Below are 23,085 nucleotides of genomic sequence, written 5' to 3'. Positions count from 1 at the left end.
TAAAAAACTCGAACATTTATTTGCCAGGTAGATCTCAACATTTATGTATAGAATACTATTTTGGTTGCTGTTTTTCAGCCGTTGTTTTTATAACCAAATGAAAAAGTGCACGCATTTTTGACCACCCTGTACATAACGCGTCCACAGACACACACGCACCCGATGGCGGTGTGCGTGAAAACGGATCGAACAGTCGAACCAGCTGCGCGCCGTACCAAACTGGAGAGGGCCGCGAATGTCGCATTTTTCTGTTTAAGATGAAGATGAAATTTCTTGTAATATGAATCCACAATTCTTGTGCTCGTGCGGCTTTACTGATACAGGAAAATAGTCATTGGGCGCTTGAATCATTCATCAGAAAAACTACGATTGAGAAATTATACTTAAAATTCAAACAATAAGAAAGAGACCGATATGAAGAACCCGTGTTAAGAAATCCCCATGGTTCGAAACAAATGGTTTTACCGTTTCGTCATACCATTTTGTATACTAATGTTTTGATCGTTATTCGGTAAGCCTGCGCGATACGATGGCCAGGTTGTCTACCCAGGAGCTGTCCAGTCCATTTTATCTAAATCCGAGCGTGACTAACAGTAACAGAACATTCCCAGACAGTCAATATATCTACGTTATCTCTATATCACACAACAAATGATTCGGGATCGGAATACAACCACAATCACCACACGTCTTTGTGTAACCGACGAATAAAACATGGTACGCGAATTTTTTACATTTTGTATGAAAAGCATCTTATATTTCCAAACTTTGGCCGTGCGTAAACTAAACTTATGGAGCTAATTATATACACAATGCACGACGGAACCTGTACTATCGATAAACCTGTCTTTGGATCGCTTTTCTACGGTTGTTCACAGCTTTGTCATGAACACGATTTGGGGCACTTGTAAGACGCCTGCGAAGGCCACCTAGCACGTGGCCGGCGCTCCTTCGATAGCGCCAGTAGTGGGTTTCAAGTGATTTCACTGTTCGTCTTAACTTAGTCAAACACTCCACTCCAACTGCAAACTGTTGCATCACAAAGCCCGGGGAAGTGGTCGATAGACCATGCTTCGGATGCAAAAATCACACATTGGCTGCCTCGTCACATCCTACGCAACGCGGAACACCGTTTACGTTGTGATTCTGACTCACACGGCTTACGCGACCTTCATAGCAACAACTCATCGTGTCGTCACGACTTTCGTGATTTTTATCGTAACGTTGGGTGCACCGGAACACTAGCTACTTCAACGACGGAGGACACTTCAGCGGGGGCGGAGGTGTGGCTGGTGCTGGTAATATCATTGGATGGCTCGCGATTGCTGGAGGGCTGTTGTTCCATCACGTATTCCAGGTTACTGGCTAGAGTGTGTTGCTGATCACTCACGCTGTGATTGTCGTAGGGAATAATAAAAATACTATCCGTATCCTTCTCCAAATCGAGACTGTCGTAGCTGGGTGGAGCAAACTGCCGGTAGGAAGGGGCCGGCGTTGGTGGCGGAGTTGGCTCGTTGGCGGGTTTCCGAGATCGGCAGCGGTTGCGATCGGCACAGGCCATCACCAGGAAAAAGGATATCAGTGCAATGAATGTGGCCACGTACCATACGATGGTAACAGCATCCATGATAGGAGTATCGGCGAATAATAAATGATCATGCGGTGAGCTAGTATCCTCGGTGGAAGAATCTGCGAGCGGGAAAGAGGTTCTACGTGAGTTTCGAGAATATGATAAGTACTAAGTTCTACCTTACCTCCTAGGACTGGCTCTTCGCTAACAGCGGATCCCGCATCTATCGTTTGCGATCCATCGATGTACAGGCCCAAGCTCGCGTCCGTTAGTGTCCCAGTCGGGCCGGACTTGCCTTGAACCTTGCCAATCGCGAAAAGCACTGGAATACGAATGGGAAAAATGGTACTATTGAAAAACATCATGCAACGGCGCACCGGAGAGCCGCTTTTCTTATCGGTGGTACTAAAACTACGATAAGGAAGCACTGCCAGGAAGTTTCGAGTTGCGGACCCTGCGGTGCCTGCCGATAAAACATCCCAATGGATAAACGATAACGGATAATGGATAATAAATCAATGGGTGTGGTAGCCAAAAATTGTACGTCGGACACGCAGTCGATGGAACGTTTGTAGGAAAGCAAATGATAATCATGCGGTCCTACTTCGATTCTGCGTCATCGACGACGCTGGCATGGCGTGCTGTTTGATTGTGGTACTCCAGATCCCAGGACCGTGTCGACATTAGGTGAATAGAGAAGATGGCAGAGTAGACTGAGAACGATAAGACTTAATTGATGATTTTTCTCTTCTTTTTCTCGTCCTCTTTTGAGAATAATCGAATTACGGACGGCTTTAAATTTTGTGTTCCGAGATATAGGATAGGTAAGACATAGGAAAAGTCGGGGTACAAAATGTGTCCGATCATTGTCCGATAAGGGCATTTTTACACCGGGTTCTTAAGCTTTGGCCAAACTTACCGATCATCGTGTAATATCGTACGCCGTAGCATCCTCGCGGAGCCATAACACCTTCGAACGGAGGTCGTTAGCTGTAAGCTTCAATGTTATTTTCGTGCTCTTTCTTAGCACGACAACTACATCCGCCGAAATGAGATTGTGATTTACTTTCGAAATCATTGACACACGAACTAGTAGTAGTCACAGAGGAAAGAGATCCATAGTTTCTGGATACTACAGGGAAGCAGCCACGGACCCTTGACACCGGTGTTAGGTTTGGCGAAGGAGGTTTGGTGAGACCGCTTTGCTGCGTCTGGAGTTTTACTTTCCGCCGTGCGTCCGTAGAGAGACTAAGCAATCAAAGATTGCACATCTGCTGGCACCTCCTTTTTATACCGCCAAGAGGGTGTGCAGATAAAAACAACGCTCGGGATTGGTAATGAGACCAAGTGGGTGCGTATCAGACAATCGTAGCAATAACACCTACCCATTCGACGTCATCAGCGCAGATAACCCAGCCTGATATCAGAGGCATCTTATACGACCTAACAATGATCTCCGGGACAGTATCTTCAGGGCGTGCGCAGAAGGGAACTGATTATATAGGAATGGAGGCGATGTGATAGCAAACATTTGCATCCGTTGCCAGGTCGACGCATCCCGGTGGGGTGCTAACCCTCCGTATTATCAGATATTATCAGAGTAATAACCCCATTGCATAATACAGATACAAGACAACGTTGAACGAACTTAATTTTAGCTAGCAAAAACATCCAGTGAACAGACTGTAGTATTCGCCGCAGTACATGCCAACGTCTTTTTTTTTGCATGTGGTCGAGGCAGAAATCTAATCAACAGTTTCTTATCGATGGATTCTTTATCGTACCACACAATATACACCGGAGTGCCCTAGGAGCCGACACCAGCATACCGGACGGTCCTTATCGTTCCGGAGCCATTCATAACAAATTATCCGGGGAATAAACGGAACCATCTGCCAGTCAATCTTCGAGCCTTAATTGGGGTTCTTGTTTGGAAAGCTGTTGTGGAGGTGATAAACCAGGACACTGTCTCACGGGCAAAATAAAAGAACCCACAGCCAGCAGTTTGGAGATGGTTGTAGAAAACAATCGACGCGTGCCACGGGATGCGGACGGCCGCAGGCCGTCGATCTCGACAGTTGAGCAGTCGTTCGAGCGGCAAACATGCTTTAATCTGGCAGAAGATAGATAAGATTCCATCACATTTGCTGTGAGCCGACCGTATTGGCTGATCCCGCGCTCACCCGAGAGTGAGTGACCACTCTCAATCTCGGGTGATGCACCGAAGCGGTGAACCGCCGAGCCGAGGGCGCTGGCTCGCTCTCTCGGTTCCCGGCTACGGCGGTGCGCGGACGCGTTATCGGCCGCGTCCTCTTCTTTGTAATCTGTTGTTAATGTCTGTATAATTGTGTAATAAATTGTGTCGTGAGCGCGGACACAAAAGTGGCGACGAGGATAGTGACGAAACGAACGAACAATGAGCAATCCAACGCAGAGCGGAGGCGAGCCGCGCCAGTTAAGCGGGTTCGGCTCAGCGACCGATCAGCCGCCATCGCGGAATTTTGCGGCAGCGTCAGGGCCACTGATGTCAACGCCCGGGCAGCCTCAACCAGAACCTCAGCCATCGCTCCCGGCTGCACCACCATCGTACCCGACGCACCCGTCGGCGTCCACAGAAATCCTGCAGATGATTCAGCTGCTCCAGCAGCAGGTGTCCCAACAGCAGCAATGGATGGCCAATATGATGCCCCAAGGCCACTTGGCGACGCCATATCATGCAGGAAGACCGAGCGAGCCCGAACTGATTGTGAACGCACTCGCCGACAGCATCAGCGAGTTCCATTTCGATGCAGAAGCAGGCGTAACATTTGCTGCTTGGTACGCGCGATTCGAGGACCTATTCACGCACGACGCCGCACGCATCGACGACGCAGCGAAAACGAGGCTCCTGGCAAGAAAATTGGCTACCAAAGAGCATAGCCGTTTTGCCAGCTTCATCTTACCACGTGCTCCGCACGATCTCAGTTTTGCCGAGACGGTCGAGACCCTGAAGGGACTGTTCGGCAACAGCGAGTCTCTGCTGAGCAGGCGCTTCAAGTGCTTCAACACCGTCAGAGCAAGCGGGGAGGACTTGATAGCGTTCACGTGCAGAGTGAACAAGGCGTGCGTGGAAGCCGAGCTGGCGGCCATGACGGAGAAACACCACATTGCAGCAGCTAGCAGAGGAAGGCAGCCGAATCGCGACACTAAAGCAGGACAGCGCGATGATCGAAGCGCCTTCCCCCGAGCAAGTGCTGGCCGTCAACGCGAAAACGGCCCAACGAGCGCACCATCCGACCCAGGACGCGGGTCCCAAAACACCCTGTTGGCTCTGTGGAGAGCACCATTGGGTCCGGGATTGTCCTTTCACATCGAACACCTGCAGCAGCTGCGGCGAAATTGGCCACAAAACGGGATTTTGCCAACCCAACCGGCCTCGACGCCGTTTCGGAGCTCGTAATCGGCGCGAGCGAGCCGGCATTCGGCTGGTAACAGTGAACGTGCACAGCATCCACAAACGACGTCGGTTCGTGTCGTTACGAATAGACGGTTCTCCAATCGATATGCAACTGGACACGGCATCGGACATTACCGTAGTCGATCGAGGAGCTTGGAAGCGTCTCGGATGTCCTCGTCTGAGATCACCCTCTGTCCTCGCTCGATCGGCAGCCGGAACCAAAGTGAAGCTGGACGGAGAATTCACCGCCACGGTTACCCTAAACGACCGATCGGCGCCCGCAGTCATAAGAGTATCGGACGTCCGATTGCTGCTACTCGGGGCGGATGTAATCGACGCCTTGGGACTCTGGTCCCTGCCAATCGAGGCGTACTGCCGTGCCTTATCTGTTTCTACTAAACAACCATCCAGATCGTTGCAGGAACACTTCCCCGCGGTTTTTAACGGCACCGGACTATGCACGCGGGCAAACATCCACATTGTTCTTCGGACTGAGTGTGCCCCGGTTTTTAGGCCCAAGCGACCAGTGGCATACGCGATCCAGGAAATGGTAAACGGTGAGCTCGACCGCCTGGAGCAGCTCAACGTCATCACTCCGGTGACGTCATCTGATTGGGCAGCTCCGATAGTGGTCGTACGGAAAGCGAATGGATCAGTTCGTATCTGCGGCGACTATTCTACGGGGTTAAACGCAGCATTACAACCCTACGAGTATCCCCTACCGTTGCCAGAGGACATTTTTGCCCGTCTGGCAAATTGCAAAATATTTAGCAAAATTGATCTCTCCGACGCTTTCCTTCAGGTGGAGATTGCCCCCCAATATCGAAGCCTTTTAACCATCAACACACATCGCGGGCTCTACACATATAATCGCTTGCCGCCCGGCATAAAAATTGCACCCGCCGCGTTTCAACAGCTGATTGATACCATGCTGGCCGGGATACAAGGGGCATCCGGTTATCTAGACGACATAATAATCGGAGGAGCAACCGTCCAACAGCACGATGCCGCGGTAACCGAGGTTCTAATGCGCATACACGAATACGGCTTGACCCTGCGCCCCGAAAAGTGCGTCTTCCGCACTTCCTCGATACAGTATCTGGGCCACATCGTAGACAACAAAGGACTCCGTCCTAGCCCAGAAAAGATCGAGGCCATCCGCAGTCTCCCCGAGCCAGCCAATATTGCCGATGTGCGCGCCTTCTTAGGCGCCGTCAACTATTACGGTAAATTTGTCCCCAAAATGCGGGAATTACGCTATCCCCTCGACGAGCTCCTGAAGTCGGACACTCCGTTCCGCTGGACATCGGAATGCAAGGACGCGTTTCGTCGATTTAAAGAGGTACTGTCGTCCAACTTGCTGTTGGCTCACTACGACCCGCGCCAAGAGATCGTCGTTTCCGCGGATGCCTCTGCAGTTGGTTTAGGTGCGACCTTAAGCCACGTGTACCCCGGCGGCTCAGTGCGGGTAGTTCAACATGCAGCACGGTCGTTGTCTAAAGCGGAGCAACAGTACAGCCAAATTGATCGCGAGGCTCTGGCTATAGTATTTGCTGTGAAGAAGTTTCACAAGATGGTATTCGGCAGGCGATTCAGGTTACAAACAGACCATCAACCACTGTTGCGCATATTCGGAGCAAAAACGGGCATCCCGGCGCACACAGCAAACCGGCTACAACGATTCGCCCTCTTCCTACTCTCGTACGATTTTAAGATCGAGTACGTGCGCTCCGAAAATTTCGGAAATGCCGACGTGTTGTCGCGCCTAATCAAATCTCAAGCTAAGGCGGACGAAGACTGCGTTATAGCATATTTGGAGTCAGACGTTAAGGAATGCGCGGTCAAGGCGCTAGGAACCGTTCCGTTAACATTCGCTGAGGTGGCACGCGAAACAAAGGCTGACCATCTGCTGAGCAAAACATACCAATACGTGCAAAAGGGGTGGCCCTCCGGCACGTATGAGGGAGAACTGTCACGCCTACATGCCAGGCGCGAAGCGATGACAACGGTGGATGGATGCCTCCTATTTGGTGATCGAGTCGTCATCCCAAAGAAACTGCAGCACCAGTGCCTGCTCCAGACACATCGTGGACACCCTGGCGTAGTGCGAATGAAGGCGTTGGCTCGAAGCTACTTTTATTGGCCCTCGATGGACAACGATATAGAGGAATGGGTCAGGAAATGCCAGCCGTGCCAATACGAGGCCAAAGCCCCGGCTCGTATCAACCCATCTCCATGGCCGAAGTCTACAGCACCGTGGCAACGCGTCCATGTAGATTACGCAGGCCCAGTTAACAGTGAACACTATCTAATAGTGGTAGATTCCTACACGAAATGGCCGGAAATTTTGAGAACCACGAGCATCACAACTACAAAAACTATTGAACTGCTGCGGAGCTTATTTGCTCGTTTCGGAGCCCCGATGACTTTGGTTTCAGATAACGGAACGCAGTTTTGTAGCGCTGAGTTCGGAGCCTTTTGTACTCAGAACGGTATAGAGCACGTGCGGACACCACCGTACCATCCGCAATCTAATGGCCAGGCGGAGCGATTCGTTGACACGTTCAAGCGGGCAGTGAAAAAGATTTCGAGAGATGGCTGCTCATTGAAGGAGGCATTGGACACCTTTCTGTTAACCTACCGGTCCACACCAAACCCAGCCCTAGGTTCAAAGACTCCCGGCGAAGCTATGTTTGGCAGGAAATTGCGAACTGCGTTAGAATTGTTAAGACCCCCTACTCGCCCATTACTACACGGGGATTCCTCTCAAATTGCCAAACGGTTCCTTCCAGACGACTTGGTTTATGCGAAAATGTACTATCGTAACACCTGGAAATGGCTTCCCGGAACCGTGGTGGCTCGTCAGGGCAGAGTCATGTACGAAGTCATAACCGAGGACGGGAGCACTATAAGACGACATGCCAATCAGCTAAGAATGCGCGCGCAGAACACGGCGCATGCCAGAGCTAGCAGTAATCAGCGACGGTTGCCTTTAGAGGTCCTGTTAGCCGAGTGGGACTTGCCTCCGACAGGCACTACGCTGGCTTCAACGGTATCACCGCCGCCGACGTCCATGGCGTTACCGCTACCATCCGCGGAACCAGGTACGCCGCCGCCTCCACCACGTCCCGTCGCATCGGCAGCGCCTGTAACCGTCCCGATGTCTTCACGCTCGATAGTCGGACCACCGGAGCGATCCAGGCGTACAGGCCAAAGACTGCAGTCCGTACAGCAGCCGCGGCGCTCTTCTCGCATGAGAAAAGTCCCCAGTCGGTTTGACGCGTACAGGGTAAACTTCAACGAGGGAAGATGCTGTGAGCCGACCGTATTGGCTGATCCCGCGCTCACCCGAGAGTGAGTGACCACTCTCAATCTCGGGTGATGCACCGAAGCGGTGAACCGCCGAGCCGAGGGCGCTGGCTCGCTCTCTCGGTTCCCGGCTACGGCGGTGCGCGGACGCGTTATCGGCCGCGTCCTCTTCTTTGTAATCTGTTGTTAATGTCTGTATAATTGTGTAATAAATTGTGTCGTGAGCGCGGACACAAAAACATTGATGCGTGATTCAGTGCAGGTGCAGATGTAAGCCTCAAATAATCTGACTTTCCCGCAACTCTGGGAAGCTCTACGATAGCACCTGGCCTCCTCACTGAGGAAGGCGATTAAATAAGTGAAGAATTCCATTTCCACGAAGCTAAACATGGTTTTATTTTTAAAATAACACTCCACCGATTTTCGTCGGACTTAAAGTTAATTTGCATTGAATACCGATGTTGGCCAACTCTCCGGCGGGTTTGTACACGAAAACCCGCGCGCAAGGGTTCTCTCGTTGATAGAATACTAAAAATAAATAGATCAACAGGAAGATAAATGTTTTGCGGCAGCCAGTGTCCGCCAGTGTTTCGAGTGCGGCTCTTCCTTCGTTTGGAACTCGAACCGTTTGCGGTGCACTACCGCGCGCAATTGCACTTCCGTCGTTCGTCGGAGATTCAAGGGAGAATTTCGCTCCGCCGCAAGTCCTTGATGGTAACGCGGCTTCTGGCAAAGGCAAATGCACAAAACGAGATGAGTGCCAGTGCCATTGTTATCGGCAGCGTGCGGATAAAAAACTGTACAGTAAACATTTGCGCGAAACATTTGATTCTTGCTTAGTTGCTAGTTGGAGAACGTGTGGCGGCTTCCACACCACCTGTCCTATTCGAATCTTCGATGTCCCTCAACACGATACAGTGGATATCAGAACATACGTTAAAGCTTATGTACACCAACAGTAACGAGAAATGCGTTCACATGTGCGACCTGCGTCCTCTTGCGTCACTTCACGGTTTTATCGCTCATCCAACGCTTTCGGTATGGTGGGTGAAGTGGCTGCCGAGACCGTCGGCGGACCGGATCCGGATGAGGCAACTGCGGTGGGAAATAGGGCTTCGTAGCTGGGCGGAAGATCTTTCTCCTCCATCGGCGGTGCCGATGGACGCATGTCGCTCAGCGAGCCCTGCAGTTCTACAGTGTGAACGCCGGTGGACACGTTATGTCGAATTGCTCGGGTGCCACCGCCACCGCTGCTCGCGCTGTCCGCGCTGTGGCTACTGCACGAAGGAACGCAGCGCCGGTGCTTGTACAGGCACAACATACAGGCGGCGAACAAGGCCATGGTGGAAATGAGCGACACCAACGCTGTGAGGGCAATGTTCTGGTTGTTTGCCACGTACACCTTTTCCAGCTCCGTCGAGCAACCGTCCTCATCCAGACAGGTGGGACAGTTTATGGTCCGGTCTTGATAGAACGAACGGTCAATGCACGACGTAGAGTCGCCAAGCTCGCACTGTAGCACACTCGAGGAGGGTGAACACAAACCCTTCGGGGTCACTACCAGTTGGATTTGCAGCGTGTCTTCCACGGTCGCTAGTGGCTGGTAGTGATCGAGCTTGATCGTTATGCGCAGATGTTGTGGGTCGGAAAAACTTCTTGGCACATCCTTTGGCGTGTAGCAGAAGCGCGTTTTCTTATCGTTGCTCTGCTTGACCGTGACCGTATCGACGCAGTTCCCTTTTGCGTCCCGCCGCAGACTGAGTTTGCGGACCATTAAGTACAGTCCCATCCCGGGTGGTGTTTGTAGCGTAAACTTGCATTCATTGAACCGCTTGAAGGACGATGAATTCCAGCTTTGCTCGAAAACGGCACCTCGTTTGTAGTCAATCAAAGTGCGCAGTTCCTTGCGCGGGTACAGGGATTCGATGATGGAGAACTGGCGCGTTTTGCAAATGCCCGTACTGACCAAATCGTCTGAAAAGCAAAACAAAACAAACACACTTTACCAACAACATAATGCCACCCCGCCTCGCTTCGTCTCGTCCTTCGCTGCAACCCGCAACCCCCGATACGATGCGTCACTATGTTGGGATCCATCGTTGGCGTATCTACACTTACACGTATCGTATTCGGCCCCGTAGATCGTGCCAAGTGTTGCGAGCAGCACCAAAAGCACGCACGGTGCCATCTTCACCCGGAGAATATGTTGGTTTGGTCCGCGTAATTATAAACTAGGAGGTAAAACTATCGCTCCGCAGAACCATTTCCACCGTCAGCTTTGTGCGACTTTTTAGAATTTTCACTGACAGCTAACCCTTCGCATCGGAGCAATTACGCACCGAGACAGCAAGTGCACTGAGATCCGAGTGATGTTTATAACGCATGGGCCAGTACTGTAAATCGCAAATAAGTTGTGGAATTAATTGAACGAAAATATATTTTTTTAATCCATCTACTTTTAAAAGGTCCAACTCAATTAATGTAGTATTTGCTTTCCTTTTATTCCATAAACGAGTGTTTCGCCGAGTTGGGAAAGGAGCTCGCTTCTCAGGCAGTTCTAGCTGATGGGCAACAGATGTAAACAAACTTTCACCGTAGTGTGATCGAACGGTTGCGCGATCATTTTCTCATTCTCCAGAAGATGGACGGGACGGATTTTTTGCTGGGTGGAATCGGTTCGATGGGCGCAACATTGATCACGAACCCACTAGAGGTAGGGTAGCATTTTCGGAACCCTGAGTCCTTATTTAACCATTTCTTTTCAAAAACAGGTCGTCAAAACGAGAATGCAGCTACAAGGTGAGCTGGCTGCCAAAGGCACCTACCACAAACCGTACCGCAGTGTGCTGGATGCGTTTGTGACGATCGCCAAAAACGATGGATACGCGGCGCTACAGAAAGGTCTGGCTCCCTCGCTGTGCTTCCAGTTCATCCTCAATGCGTGCAGGTAAATGGCGCACAGTGAGGGAGCGGGCGAAGGGGCACGACAATCAAACACTGCTCTTCTCGTTTAGCTTAGACTGGGCATATATAACACGGCCAACGAGCGCGGCTGGACTAAGCAAAGAAACGGGAACCAGTCGATACTGAAAAGTGCTTTCTGGGGCGCAACGGGCGGATTTGTGGGGTCCGCGTTGGCCAGCCCGTTCTTTATGGTATGAGAGCGCCTTGCGAAATGGGGTTTGCATGAAGTAATCGTCTCAATTGTAGCTCAGAACCCATCTGCAGTCGCAAGCGAAGGCGGAAATTGCGGTGGGCTACCAGCACCAGCACACTGGAATGATGAGTGCCATGAGAGATATTTTCCGGAAACACGGTGTCCAAGGGCTGTACCGCGGAGTAGCGGTAACGATGCCGCGCGCACTGCTGGGAAGCGGCGGTCAGTTGGCTGCATTCGGTTACACCAAAGATTACCTCATTCGTCGTCCAATCATCCGCGAGCAGAGTGACACATTCGTGTCTACGGTTGCGGGAGCGGTTGGTGGGACTGTGATGGCCATCACAATGACACCCCCGGATGTGATAGCTACACGACTTTACAACCAAGGTGTGGACACCAAGGGCAAGGGTATTTACTACAATGGAGTTGTTGATTGTTTCATCAAAATATTGAAAGCTGAAGGTGTGGCGGGATTGTATAAAGGCTTCTGGCCTCACTACATGCGCATCGGGCCGCACGCCACACTCGTTTTGCTATTTTTCGATGAACTGAAAACGCTCCGTAGTCGGTACCATTTGCCGTAGACTGTGTGGACACGGTACGAAGAACATGTATTAATAGACTGTGGTAGATATTGTGATGGGTGGCAAGAAACTAGCCAGTTAGAAGGAATTCCGCAAGTGCAATAAATTTTTAAAACGAACAATGAATTTAACTACTTTTCCTAAATGGCCAACCATTGGTCACTGGTTCCTGGTTGGTTAATGGTTGCTAATTCAATCGCTATCGTTGTGTCCATGCAATAAGAGACGACGAAACGTTATGATAGGAGTAAACTGTAGATGTTCCAATTTATTTCAATCTTACTCAATCATTTAACACTCTGGAACGGAAGCCAAACGAAACTTTCTTCACAACGTCACCTATCTCTTTGCCTCTCGTTTCTGGGAGATAAAATTTGACCAATAACGTCACCAGAACACACGTAATTGAGAACGGAAGAAAGACAAATGCGCCCCAGGCTTGCTGTAGCGTTGGAAAAGCCATTCCAACAATGAAGTTACATCCCCACGAGGAAAGGCTTCCCATAGCCATTGCCGCAGGTCGAGGACCAAGCTCAAAAAGTTCTGCAAAAAAACAGGAAATAATAACGTAAATCTACTGTTATTTAATCTTCCCTGTGAGGTTCATTTACCCGAACCAATGAAGAAAGGTATCGGCCCAAGACCGATTTGGTAGAAGATAATGTACAGCAAGATGGTTCCGACACTAACGAACGAAAACCATGTCACCATATCCTAGAAAAAAAAAAACATTTAAGTACTAAATGGACAACTGATTGAAATAAAAATACCCCAAAAAACAACTTACGATAAAGTAGACCGCCATGGTGAAGACGAAAAGGATGACGGCACACCCGGAACACGATATTAGTGAGCATAACCGACGGTCGCAGCGCGCCATCAGCAGGGGCCCGAAAAACGAAACAAACAGGTTCAAACACCCAACGCCCAGGTTGGCGAACTTTGCCGCAGTAGAACTGAAGCCCACGGATTCAAAAATGGAAACTGAGTAGAAAAATATCTGAAACGAAAAAGGAGAAGTCTTAAGTACCTTCAACGCTCCGCTTGGCACAGAAAACAACCTACCGCATTTATTCCGGAGAACTGTTGGCCTCCTTGCAGGGCGCACACCAAAATCAGGGGTAACCTGAGCGTTGGGTCACACAGTACGGACCACAGCGAGCGGCTAGCTTGGGGTTGGTGGTTGTCCGGCTCAGCAGTTACAGTGTTACCATTTCCGGTAGCACACTCCACTTGAAGTTTGATGTAGTCGTCGCCGATGCTATGACGTCCGTAGAGCTTTCGAATGGCCCTCAGCGAACCCGCTTGGTCACCTTTCACGCTGTACAGATACTTGGGACTTTCCGGTAGCCAAAAATAGAACGCATAGCAAATCACATTCAGCAGCCCGAAGCAGCTGAGTGCATGGTGCCAGAGCAACTCGGTTCCCAGCACCTGCTCTAGGCTAGTCACTTGGCCAACGACTACGCCAGCGGTAAGACCCAACGGGCACAGGACTCCCATTGCTCCGCGCAGTTTGATCGGTGATACCTCTGCCAGGTACATCGGAACCACACTGGTGGTCAATCCGGATGCCAGCCCAACCAGCAACCTTCCCAGCAGCAGTAGCTCTACCGACGAGGCCGCGCGGCAAAACTGGAAACAGCATGCACCGGCCGTTAGGAGAATGGCACAAAATAGAAACGACTTTTTCCTAGCCCAGAGTGGAAGAGAAAAAGATACATTTAAGATGGGACCATACAAGGGGTTTGGCTCTGGCGCGGTCATACTAAATGAAGTAGTCGGATGTGTACCTGCCGTAGGTTGTGGTAATAAAAAAGCTTAAATGAGAGGATATGATGCCTCCTACAAGTACAGTGGATACAACCGACGACCAGAAGATCCGTAACGCGGCTGGCGAAAACTGTACGCCATAACGTTCAAACACGACGGTACGTATCCAAGCCTTTATGAGCTAAAAAGTGTTTCTGGAGTTAGATGAAGAGTTTGAAGGACGATGCAAAATACGGCCCAGATACAAACTTCCGCGGGAGCGTTGATGGAGCTGACCTGATAGCCCGCCGCCACAGACACGGAAACGTTTACAATAAGCCCGAAACAGCACAGACCTAAGGTCAAACCAGTATCCTGCGTGGAAGGTTAATTCACAAGAAGCTAGTACAATCGGAATCGGAACGGTTACTGTTTTACCGTCAATACCTACAGGAAGCTTCAGTTCCATCGCGGCGCCTTGCTAGTTTGTTACTGATTCTGAACGGCAAGCCAGCGGTCTCAAGTGGTGATTTCGAATTGATGGAGTCAGTTTGGTAAGTACTTACAGAGCCGCTAGTCTCGTCAACAGCCGATCAATATTGACTGATTGAAACAAGCGGCACAAACGAGGTTCCGTTCTGGGCTTTGATTCGATGCGCCTCGCAAGTAGTGAACCTTTACACCCATAAAACCTCGTTCAGCGAAGAGTACTTACCGTCCGCATTTATCGGCCAAATATGATCCTCCTAGGGATCCCATAACTCCACCGATTAAGGCGATCGAAACCGTTGCTGCAAACGTTGCGCTCAGCGCAGCGTCGGAAAGCTGCACACCGTAGACGTGGGAAATTGTGTCATAGCTCCAGCTTTTGATGAACTCTGACGGAGCATTGATTACGCCAATGTTGAACCCAACCGGTATCGAAACGCCAAATGTTGTAATCAGCCCCAGCGATGCGAACGATGCGGTCCAACCGGTTTCCTTAATTATTAGAGTCACGAAAAGCAACAATGGTACAGTCGGCTCAAAAGTAACTTTTACGGACCTACCGGTAGTATCAGATCCATCTCGTAACCTTCGATTGACGATGGCCTGAAAACTGACCATGGCTTGAAGCTCGGCGTGATCTGCTTGCGTCTCCCGGAAGGGCGCACGGAAGCATTCGGTGTAGCTTTACCAGTTTGCCAAGATGGCACTCAGGGATTTGCGAAATATTTATGATCCTGTCGGACGTAGATAAGCGGAGCGGACATGGCTCATGCGGGCAGTGCAAAAGGGCCGCACGGATGCAATCGGATGCGTTCGGATGCAGCAAAGGCACTCTGAGTGCGTCGAAAGCGTAAATTGTAAATAGTTTGCTGTATTCCTGTTCTCCGTTCACACAGAAACGTACTTTTCACTGCCCTAGCCACCATCAATCAACTTAAACTAAGTATATGTTAACAGACGCTAAACTTAAGTTTACCTTTAAGCCACTTATTGTTTGTTCGAATATTTTCTTCGCGCTGCGTGAGCACGAATAAGCTAATCACAACTTGCTTCAGTGTAATAGCATTGGTTTTGTCTTTTCAGTCAGTTATCATGGTCAGCTGCTCGTTAAGGCACTAGCGGCTTGGAGCGGAATCCTTGCGCGACGAGTGGCACAATCTGTGAGATGTGTACACCGCGCGTCTCGGGAAGGTAGAACTTCAGCAGCAGTGTAAGTGCGACACACGTGAAGCTGAAGGGAAGAAACACGAAAGCCCCCCAGGCGTTCTGAAGCGTGGTGAAGAGCATCGCCACTATAAAGTTGCATCCCCACGATGCTAAACTACCCATTGCCATCGCCGCTGGTCGCGGTCCAACTTCAAACAGTTCTGAAATCGAAAACAACACAATCAGGGGTTTTAGAAGTGTACCGAAAATGGTGATCTTCTTCGGAAAAGCCTTACCGGAACCAATAAAGTATGGGATCGGACCGAGGCCAATCTGGTAGAAGAGTATGTAGAGCAGAATGGCCACGATACTGGCGTAGGAAAACCATTCAACGTCGTCCTGGGGAGATAATAAAATCCACGTGAATCCACCGAATCGGGAAGGTATCGGGGCACATTGTACTTACGATAAAGTATACGATAAAAGTAAGACAGAAGAGAAAGATGGCACACATCGAGCAAGATGTAAGTGCCAGGAATCGACGGTTGAATTTTGCCATCAAGATTGGGCTGAAGAATGCGACAAAAAGGTTCAGACAACCTGCGCCCAAGTTTGCAAACTTGGCATCCGTGGAGCTCAACCCGACCGATTCGAATATGGAAACAGAATAGAAAAACACCTGCAAGAAAGCAATACGAAAAAACAAACAAATTAATGGTTGAACGGTTGGCGTGTGTTTCTCGGGGCCCTTTACCGCATTAATGCCGGATAGCTGCTGACCACCCTGTAAGGCACACACTAGCACAAGCGGAAGCAGTAAGGCAGGATCCCGGATGACCGATATAAGCGTCCGTTCTTTGGATTTTTCTGCTCTGGCTTCCTCTCCGCACTCGAGCTGATTGTCCGTTGTGCATTCCTTGCGCATCGCTTCCACCTGCTGTTTGACGTACTCATCGCGCACTTTGCGGCCAACGATACGCTTCAGTTCGTTGACCGCCTCGTCCTGCCGCCGTCGGATAACGAACAGATACTTTGGGCTTTCGGGCAGCCAGTGGTACGGTACGAAAAAGGCGACCACGAGAATCACGTAAAAGCTGAGCGCAAACTGCCAGTGGGCTTCCGTGCCGAACACTTCCTCCAGACTCATCACCTGGCCAACCACCACGCCACCCGTGACGCCCATCGAGCAGAGTACTCCGAGGGCGCCACGGAGCCCTAGCGGAGCTAGCTCTGTCAGGTACATGGGAATGGTGCTGGTGGTCAGTCCAGCCGCGAGGCCCACGACGATACGCCCAATCATCAGCAGCTCAACGGAGCTGACCGCTTTAGTAAACTGGAAGCACAGTCCTCCGACCACCAGCAAAAAGCCACAAAGAAGGAACGAGCGCTTTCTAAAATCAGAAAATCAAATCACCACTTGCCATACGACATGTACCGATTCATACGGAAGCCTATTTACCGCCCAAGTTTATCGGCGACCCATGCACCTCCCAGCGAACCGATTACTCCGCCGATGAGAAAAATGGACACGACAGCCGACCAAAACGTCTCCAGGTTGCCCTCCGTGAACACGGTGCCGTATGTTTCGTAAATGGTTTCGTTGCACCAACTTTTAATAACCTTTTGAAATTAAGAACACGTGAGAGTAAAGGTCGCATTAACGGGATCCCTTGAGGAACCAAGGCGTGTACTTACGTTTGCCGGTGCATTTATAACGCCTATGTTGTATCCCGTAGGGACTGCAGCTCCAAAGGTTGTGGAAATGCCGGCAGTGATCAACCAAAATGTCCATCTCGTTTGCTACAATGGAACGGAGTTTGGAACGCATTAAACATCTTTTCTGGAAACCTTATCTTGTGGTTTACATTTTTACACGCCACTGTGAAGCTTGTTCAATTCATTTCCCGCAGAGCGACTACCTAACGATTTTGAACAATCCATTCGTTATCATCTGGAGATAAGCCTTGATCATAGGGTTTTTGGTTAAACCTTCAGATTCAGCGTAACGACCGTTTACGGGGTTAACATACTTTTTGATGATTATGGCACGAAAGTTGGCTCGAGGATATTGTCTTCCCTTTTTCAACAACTTTCACTACAAAAAAAAACCTTCATGGCTGAAGAGCTCTGATAAGGATGGAACGGTGCGTAATCCGAACGCAGACGACCGGTAGTTCCAACGAGATCTGAACATTAATCCGCGGTATAATTCTTATCACTCACTTCAGGCTCCGCTGGCAGTGACGAGGTCATCGTAGAACGAATCCTTGTGTGGTATTTTCAAACCCGTTACGCTTTCGGATTGATCCCGGGTTCGAACCATTTGTATGGCACGCTGGACACCGACTAATCTTGGACGGGCCCCATTCGCTCAGAATCGTGTACGACTGACCCGCATTATCGACACCAACAATGGTGCTAATTGTGCGATAATCGCTTATCGATTATGACGGATGCTACCGAAGTGTGGGCCGGTGTTTTGAGACGGCCGCGTGTGATCTTGAGCGCGATCTCTCCGCGTCATAATAACCAATCCAAACAACCAACACAAACTCCCGCACCGTGCCCCTGCCGCCATGCGCGTTCTGTTTGTCGCGTGCAAGATAAATAAACGCCGCCATTCATCACGCCGCAAACCCGATTGAAGCCGTACTTTAGGCGATGGCTGAGCGGCATCATGCACCGTTTGTAATCGTATATCTTCTGAGAAATGTGCTCCGAAAGAGGTCCGAAAGGCATTAGTTTGAATTTTGTTGCCACGCTTCCCTTCTCGACACAGGACTCGTGGACACCGAACACGTGCACTTGTACGCATACTCATGATTTCCGTCTAGCGCCTTCGAATCAGCTGTTTCTGCCGCATCGGCAATTTGTCGTCATCGTTTGGCGGCGGCGTAGGTCCTTGCACAACCACCACCAAAGGGCGTTTCGCAAATGCCGCACGTTTTGTACGGTCCCACAACTACGCCGCCTTCATCTCTTCGGGCCATTAGCATTTCGCGGGTTCCCTATTTTTGTCCAATGTCCCGCTACGATCGCTGCGCCGAAAATCATGCCGCGGAATGTCACACGGCACACGGTGCCCGGGGTTATGAAACCGCTGAATAGCAAGGGGATTAGGAAGATAAAATGTTCTGCGTTGTACGGATGGTCGCCGCTCGGGCCAACAACACACCACGACGGCACATGTATTTCGGCTCACCTTGCGGACGTTGGCGTTTATGTTTTGCACAATTTCCGGACCATTCCTGGCACTGTAGAGCACTTGGGCTTCCTCGTGTTCGGAGGCATCCATCGCGGACGGTAGCAAATGTTAACGACAACTGAAAAACACAATCCTTTCTTCTTTCTATTTACACTTTAACCGCCAATTACACTGAGTACCTGCGAGCACTATCCGCAAGGAACACACTTTCACCGCAGGTCACTATTTGCAGCTTCGACATTTAGCCAAATTTCGCAGCCTTGCTCCGTTCTCGATCGCGCTCATTACTCAAGTAATCCGCCGCTGCGATACTGTCTTCGTGTAAATGAGGTAGATAGTGCCGCGGAGGCCCATCGGCGATGCGGTGTCTGGTCCAGATCAGCGGTTCATGTGAAGGGAACGTCAGCAACAACCGAGGATTGAATTATGACCGCCGAGCATCGGAACATGGGTAGGAACGAAACACAAACACATCCAACAACCCTTTGCTTCACACTTTCTCGTGGTTCGTCTCACAACAAACCTGTTTGGCAGGCAAATTGGCAAAGGATTAAACTAAACGAATAACCTAATTTACTACACGATGGATTCGTCATTCCTGCCTTCTGCCTTTCAACAATTACTATACGATACAGTGATGAGGAACAAAACACCACGCTATTCAAAGAGCCACCCTGTGCTGCAGATCGTCATATCCCATAAACTAGCGCGCATTCGTACGAACAACATATGGGAACTGTCAAAACAGCGCCCTCTTTACGACGCAGTACACGTAAATCGTTCGCTATTTTGTTGATAAGCAGATTACATATAAACAAATTGCATCCCGTAATTGAAATTGCTCAAATCACACTCCACTACTCCACTCATTCCAGGGCCAAGGGTATGACTGCTTGCGTGCCGAGTAATATTAGTTCGTTCGATGGAGTGTAGAACCCGTGGATAGTATTTCTGTGTGACTCGTTTGGCTTTGTTGCACAACTATCGCCCACCAACAATGGACGCAATCTGGTCCAAAGGAACCCTCGCCGGAATGGCCACCGTTGCAACGGTTATGCAGTTTTTGACGGGCACGTAAGTGTGGGAGACAATGCATTTCGGAACCAGCTCTGATTCAAACACGAACATTACTCGCCCTTTTGTAGCATTATCTGTCGTAGATACATCCTAAAAAAATCCACCGGCGACGAATCAGCCTTCCCATTCATATCCGGATTCTTATCGTGAGTTGCCACGTCCGTTGCACGCGATTGCGACTTTTCTACTGTTATCAATTCTTTAATTGTAGCTGCTTCACCTGGCTCAAGTATGGGGTTCTAACCAAGGAAGACACATTAATACTGGTGAACTTTATTGGCTCGGCGCTATTCCTCATCTACACGGTAGTGTTCTTTCTGTTTTGCGTCAACAAGCGACAAGTGGTGCGCCAGATCATGGTCATCTCGTGTGTTATTCTGAGCGCCACGATTTACACCACGTTTTCGACCGACTCGGAAAGGTCGATTCGAGTGATAGGTAAGAACATAACGTCTCGGTTCGTAGTTCAATTGTTTTCTAATCAATCGTTTCCAAACTAAATAGGGTTGCTGTGCTGTTGTCTAGCAGTGATATTCTTCGCCTCCCCTTTGGCCACCCTGGCGCACGTGATTCGTACCCAAAACACAGATAGTCTTCCTTTCCCGATCATCATTGCATCGTTTTTCGTGTGTCTGCTCTGGACCGCATACGGTGTACTTATCAGTGATCTATTCGTTCAGGTAAGTTCTTTCGTAAGCGTCTCGCGTTTTTGAACTCATCCATTGAAATATATTTTTGTTTAATTTCCCAGATTCCCAATCTACTGGGAGGTATACTGGCGGGCATTCAGCTGACACTTTATGTGATCTATCCTAAAAAGAAAGCTTCCCTTGGCAGTGGCCCACGGTATTCTCCGTTGGTGTCCGAGAATCCTGTATTGTAGTATTGCAAGGGTTACGGGTGGGATAACGCATCGGCCAGTTCTAGTTACGGCCACTAACAGTATCGAAACGCAGTCGCGTTATTGTTAATAAATTTCATTCGTAGAACGATATTTGTGTTATGAACACGGCCCAGTCCGTTCTTCTAAGATAAAAAACGATTTTTGTTTGTTCTACGGTCTGTGCAATCGCCAGACGGTGACACCGCAGTGAATAGGTATTTTAAATGTACATATTTGCCCAACTGAATTCGTATTCGTCTCTGTTTTTTTTCCTAAGGTAAGAAAAGTCTCTAATCAAGTCTTTAGAGTTACAGTAGGTCCCTTAGCCAAGCCCCTCACAGTCGGGCCAAGGTCGGTTGGTGCGATGTGCAAAATTTTCTATATAATTCTAGTTGGTTAAAGTAATGAAAATGATTACTTCATTCCTTCCATTCGTTGTTAGTCTGCCCTGTGGTCTGTGTGATGTCTTTATTTGTGTAACGCATATCAGAAACTTGAGCGACTCACTCATTCAATCGTATCATGTTATCGCAAAACTTGATAACAGCGTTGACCTGATTATGTTTTGAACGGGATCGTAAGTTGAATAATATCAACATTTTTTTTCTTTATCACAGTTTCCTCTGACACCATTTTTGCTATCACTATCGATGCTCTTTCATTCGGCACGCTCGCACCCGATGATAAACCGGAAAATATGGCTGAAGTTTGTTACCAGCCAATACCCGATATTTAATGTTTTTGATGTTTTTTGTAAAAATCCTGATGTTAGATAAATTCATCACCACTTTTTACTACTTCACTACAGAGTGTTGACTCTTTGCATCCCAGCCTTTCTTCTACCAAGAATTTCGATAACACCCCATGCACAATATTTTGAGGCATAACTTTGGAAGTGATAAAATCAGCAACAATGGTCTGATTGCAAACCTTGTAGAAAATGTCATAAAATGCTGAAATAACGAGAATCCGTCCCCGGCCTGTTCAGGACATTTTTATGATCGCCGGGGAACAATGCGTGTCAATGTAGTGAAGTGTGCCCGGGCAAGGACTCACAGTCCTTACGCACCCCTCGATTCGGTGGCTCCGTGCCCTTTTCGACTCTGATTGATGAGCCGGACAGAGGGACCCGTTGTTCGTATCGGATTGATTCATAAAGATGACTTCTTGAAGCTGATCACTTTTTTTTTGAGTTCCCCGGAAATGTTAATGCCGGATCGACAGGCGCATCACTCACCCGACGGTCGGTCCAGCTGCAACGGGTGCAGTTCTGCCCCTCCATTGCATAAAAAAGGGCTTTCGAGAGTGGAAACTGTTGATTATCGTCATCATCGTCACCCAGATCACCTTTGGGGGTTGAGTTAAAAGTTGACGCAAGCGCATGCAGCTGATGTGTTGCGACAAACCGGAATCGAATGCTCTGCTTGGCTGCTGCAGCCGACGCGTTTTGCTCTTCGGGGCCGGAACTCGATGCAGGAGTGAAAAATATTCACTCATTTGCATAAAAATCGTCAGGATGCGTGCAATCAAAGGTACTTGTTTGTTTGTTTGTTTATTCAGCGGCAGCATGCATTCTCTCTCCGTTGGTTTTGTCGATTAAAACGGGAACCACATCCGATCCCGTTCCCCCGCTGCGGGTTGGTTTCGTCTGTGCAACTGTTACAGTTGCGCTTCAGCGTCCACAACACCCCTATTTTGTCGAAGCGATTAGGGCAGCTTACGGTGCAGTTTCCGTTAGCGTCTTTAAAATTTATCGCTTTTTAAACTCGGGCGAAGGTTAAGGTGATTTTGGGAACACGTTTCACCCCGACGGGGTTATGTTCACAAGCTTTACTTCTTTACGATATAAACACATAGACCAGAGACACCTTTTTAGCCCTTTTTTCCTATCGAACACATTTTTATGATTATAAATTACCAAACAAATTGTTGCATAACATTTTCATGTTTATGGGAAACCCGTGCTGGCGCATAATCGATCGTTTGAGCCGATCGGCGATACAATGGAACCCAATAGCTGGAAACGCGTCTTTGCATGGGACTTGCGCATCTTGCGATAACAGTATTATGGCATAGCGAAAATTATGCTCTCGTTGCAACACGTTACGAGGGTCGAGGGTCTTTGGGGTAGACTAACCATCTTGCATCGTTTCCTGTTTTGTAAGATTTAAACATAAATTAAAGAGTTTTACATTTGGTACACGATTTTCAACGTGTCGTCCTGACGCGTAAAATGCGATCCTAATTGTTATTGGTATTGAAAGAGTTCGCCCCGATAGAGCGATAAAATTCACAAATCATCCCAAATTTTAGTGCCACCCGTGGTTTCGTGGTCCGTTGCGCAAGGAGACCTTTTTCACCAAAAACCCTCACCGAATCGACAGTTTTCAACATGCGGGTTGCAAAAGAAAGGGCTTTTACATAATGAATACCACACCGGCGTGCCGGGAGTAGCAGGATGTTTGTTTTGAAAC

The 23,085-nt window shown here is 49.2% G+C and overlaps 6 protein-coding genes across 8 annotated transcripts; 2 read left to right on the top strand and 4 right to left on the bottom strand.

Moving 5' to 3' along the window:
* Positions 1–1,213: 1,213 nt before the first annotated feature.
* LOC128266879 (uncharacterized) lies at positions 1,214–2,496 on the bottom strand. The gene is made up of 3 exons (XM_053003669.1): positions 2,490–2,496; positions 1,755–1,892; positions 1,214–1,689 (listed from the first exon to the last, which is right to left on the bottom strand). Exons 1-3 carry the CDS (start codon positions 2,494–2,496, stop codon positions 1,214–1,216), a joined length of 621 nt encoding a protein of 206 aa, XP_052859629.1.
* Positions 2,497–8,698: 6,202 nt separating this feature from the next.
* LOC128268887 (uncharacterized) lies at positions 8,699–10,586 on the bottom strand. Its single transcript, XM_053006180.1, has 2 exons — positions 10,434–10,586; positions 8,699–10,289 (listed from the first exon to the last, which is right to left on the bottom strand). The coding sequence occupies exons 1-2, from the start codon at positions 10,501–10,503 to the stop codon at positions 9,331–9,333; spliced, it is 1,029 nt and encodes a 342-aa protein (XP_052862140.1). The 5' UTR covers positions 10,504–10,586; the 3' UTR covers positions 8,699–9,330.
* Positions 10,587–10,956: 370 nt separating this feature from the next.
* Positions 10,957–12,144, top strand: LOC128268888 (solute carrier family 25 member 35-like). Its single transcript, XM_053006181.1, has 4 exons — positions 10,957–11,028; positions 11,087–11,262; positions 11,335–11,470; positions 11,526–12,144. The coding sequence occupies exons 1-4, from the start codon at positions 10,957–10,959 to the stop codon at positions 12,057–12,059; spliced, it is 918 nt and encodes a 305-aa protein (XP_052862141.1). The 3' UTR covers positions 12,060–12,144.
* Positions 12,145–12,306: 162 nt separating this feature from the next.
* On the bottom strand, positions 12,307–14,937 carry LOC128268886 (solute carrier family 2, facilitated glucose transporter member 3-like). Its single transcript, XM_053006179.1, has 6 exons — positions 14,861–14,937; positions 14,527–14,792; positions 13,125–13,752; positions 12,847–13,059; positions 12,671–12,773; positions 12,307–12,602 (listed from the first exon to the last, which is right to left on the bottom strand). Exons 1-6 carry the CDS (start codon positions 14,876–14,878, stop codon positions 12,343–12,345), a joined length of 1,488 nt encoding a protein of 495 aa, XP_052862139.1. The 5' UTR covers positions 14,879–14,937; the 3' UTR covers positions 12,307–12,342.
* A 226-nt stretch (positions 14,938–15,163) lies between these two features.
* Positions 15,164–19,134, bottom strand: LOC128276152 (solute carrier family 2, facilitated glucose transporter member 3-like). 3 transcript variants are annotated; one of them, XM_053014637.1, is made up of 7 exons: positions 18,649–19,134; positions 17,142–17,246; positions 16,906–17,066; positions 16,201–16,837; positions 15,913–16,125; positions 15,743–15,845; positions 15,164–15,667 (listed from the first exon to the last, which is right to left on the bottom strand). In XM_053014637.1, the coding sequence occupies exons 1-7, from the start codon at positions 18,739–18,741 to the stop codon at positions 15,408–15,410; spliced, it is 1,572 nt and encodes a 523-aa protein (XP_052870597.1). In that variant the 5' UTR covers positions 18,742–19,134; the 3' UTR covers positions 15,164–15,407. The 3 variants fall into 3 exon arrangements, with proteins under 3 accessions (XP_052870597.1, XP_052870582.1, XP_052870590.1); XM_053014622.1 differs by having other exon boundaries at positions 15,164–15,845; XM_053014630.1 differs by lacking the exon at positions 18,649–19,134 and adding an exon at positions 17,670–17,747 and having other exon boundaries at positions 15,164–15,845.
* A 294-nt stretch (positions 19,135–19,428) lies between these two features.
* LOC128278367 (sugar transporter SWEET1) lies at positions 19,429–20,720 on the top strand. The gene is made up of 5 exons (XM_053017088.1): positions 19,429–19,725; positions 19,797–19,874; positions 19,940–20,166; positions 20,233–20,408; positions 20,480–20,720. Exons 1-5 carry the CDS (start codon positions 19,649–19,651, stop codon positions 20,609–20,611), a joined length of 690 nt encoding a protein of 229 aa, XP_052873048.1. The 5' UTR covers positions 19,429–19,648; the 3' UTR covers positions 20,612–20,720.
* The last annotated feature ends 2,365 nt before the right edge of the window (positions 20,721–23,085 follow it).

This window comes from Anopheles cruzii, chromosome 2 (genome assembly GCF_943734635.1).
Source record: "Anopheles cruzii chromosome 2, idAnoCruzAS_RS32_06, whole genome shotgun sequence".
In the NCBI taxonomy this organism is placed as follows: domain Eukaryota; kingdom Metazoa; phylum Arthropoda; class Insecta; order Diptera; family Culicidae; genus Anopheles; species Anopheles cruzii.
The sequence above is the reverse complement of the archived record's forward strand: the minus strand, read 5'-3'. Positions and strand labels throughout refer to the sequence as shown.

Excerpts from the sequence above, each read along its gene's own strand:
- LOC128268888 (XM_053006181.1), top strand. The coding sequence starts at position 10,957 with ATGGACGGGACGGATTTTTTGCTGGGTGGAATCGGTTCGATGGGCGCA. Across the intron at positions 11,029-11,086 it reads TGATCACGAACCCACTAGAG|GTCGTCAAAACGAGAATGCA; the intron begins GTAGGGTAGCAT and ends TTTCAAAAACAG. Across the intron at positions 11,263-11,334 it reads TTCATCCTCAATGCGTGCAG|ACTGGGCATATATAACACGG; the intron begins GTAAATGGCGCA and ends CGTTTAGCTTAG.
- LOC128266879 (XM_053003669.1), bottom strand. Across the intron at positions 1,690-1,754 it reads CGAAGAGCCAGTCCTAGGAG|ATTCTTCCACCGAGGATACT; the intron begins GTAAGGTAGAAC and ends TCCCGCTCGCAG.
- LOC128278367 (XM_053017088.1), top strand. The coding sequence starts at position 19,649 with ATGGACGCAATCTGGTCCAAAGGAACCCTCGCCGGAATGGCCACCGTT. Across the intron at positions 19,726-19,796 it reads ATGCAGTTTTTGACGGGCAC|CATTATCTGTCGTAGATACA; the intron begins GTAAGTGTGGGA and ends GCCCTTTTGTAG. Across the intron at positions 20,167-20,232 it reads AAGGTCGATTCGAGTGATAG|GGTTGCTGTGCTGTTGTCTA; the intron begins GTAAGAACATAA and ends CAAACTAAATAG.
- LOC128276152 (XM_053014622.1), bottom strand. The coding sequence starts at position 18,741 with ATGGATGCCTCCGAACACGAGGAAGCCCAAGTGCTCTACAGTGCCAGG. Across the intron at positions 16,838-16,905 it reads GTCGCCGATAAACTTGGGCG|AAAGCGCTCGTTCCTTCTTT; the intron begins GTAAATAGGCTT and ends TTCTGATTTTAG. Across the intron at positions 15,846-15,912 it reads CTTTTATCGTATACTTTATC|GACGACGTTGAATGGTTTTC; the intron begins GTAAGTACAATG and ends TTATCTCCCCAG.
- LOC128268887 (XM_053006180.1), bottom strand. The coding sequence starts at position 10,503 with ATGGCACCGTGCGTGCTTTTGGTGCTGCTCGCAACACTTGGCACGATC. Across the intron at positions 10,290-10,433 it reads CGGGGCCGAATACGATACGT|ACGATTTGGTCAGTACGGGC; the intron begins GTAAGTGTAGAT and ends TTTGCTTTTCAG.
- LOC128268886 (XM_053006179.1), bottom strand. Across the intron at positions 13,753-14,526 it reads TTGGCCGATAAATGCGGACG|GAAAAAGTCGTTTCTATTTT; the intron begins GTAAGTACTCTT and ends ACTCTGGGCTAG. Across the intron at positions 12,774-12,846 it reads CCATGGCGGTCTACTTTATC|GATATGGTGACATGGTTTTC; the intron begins GTAAGTTGTTTT and ends TTTTTTTTCTAG.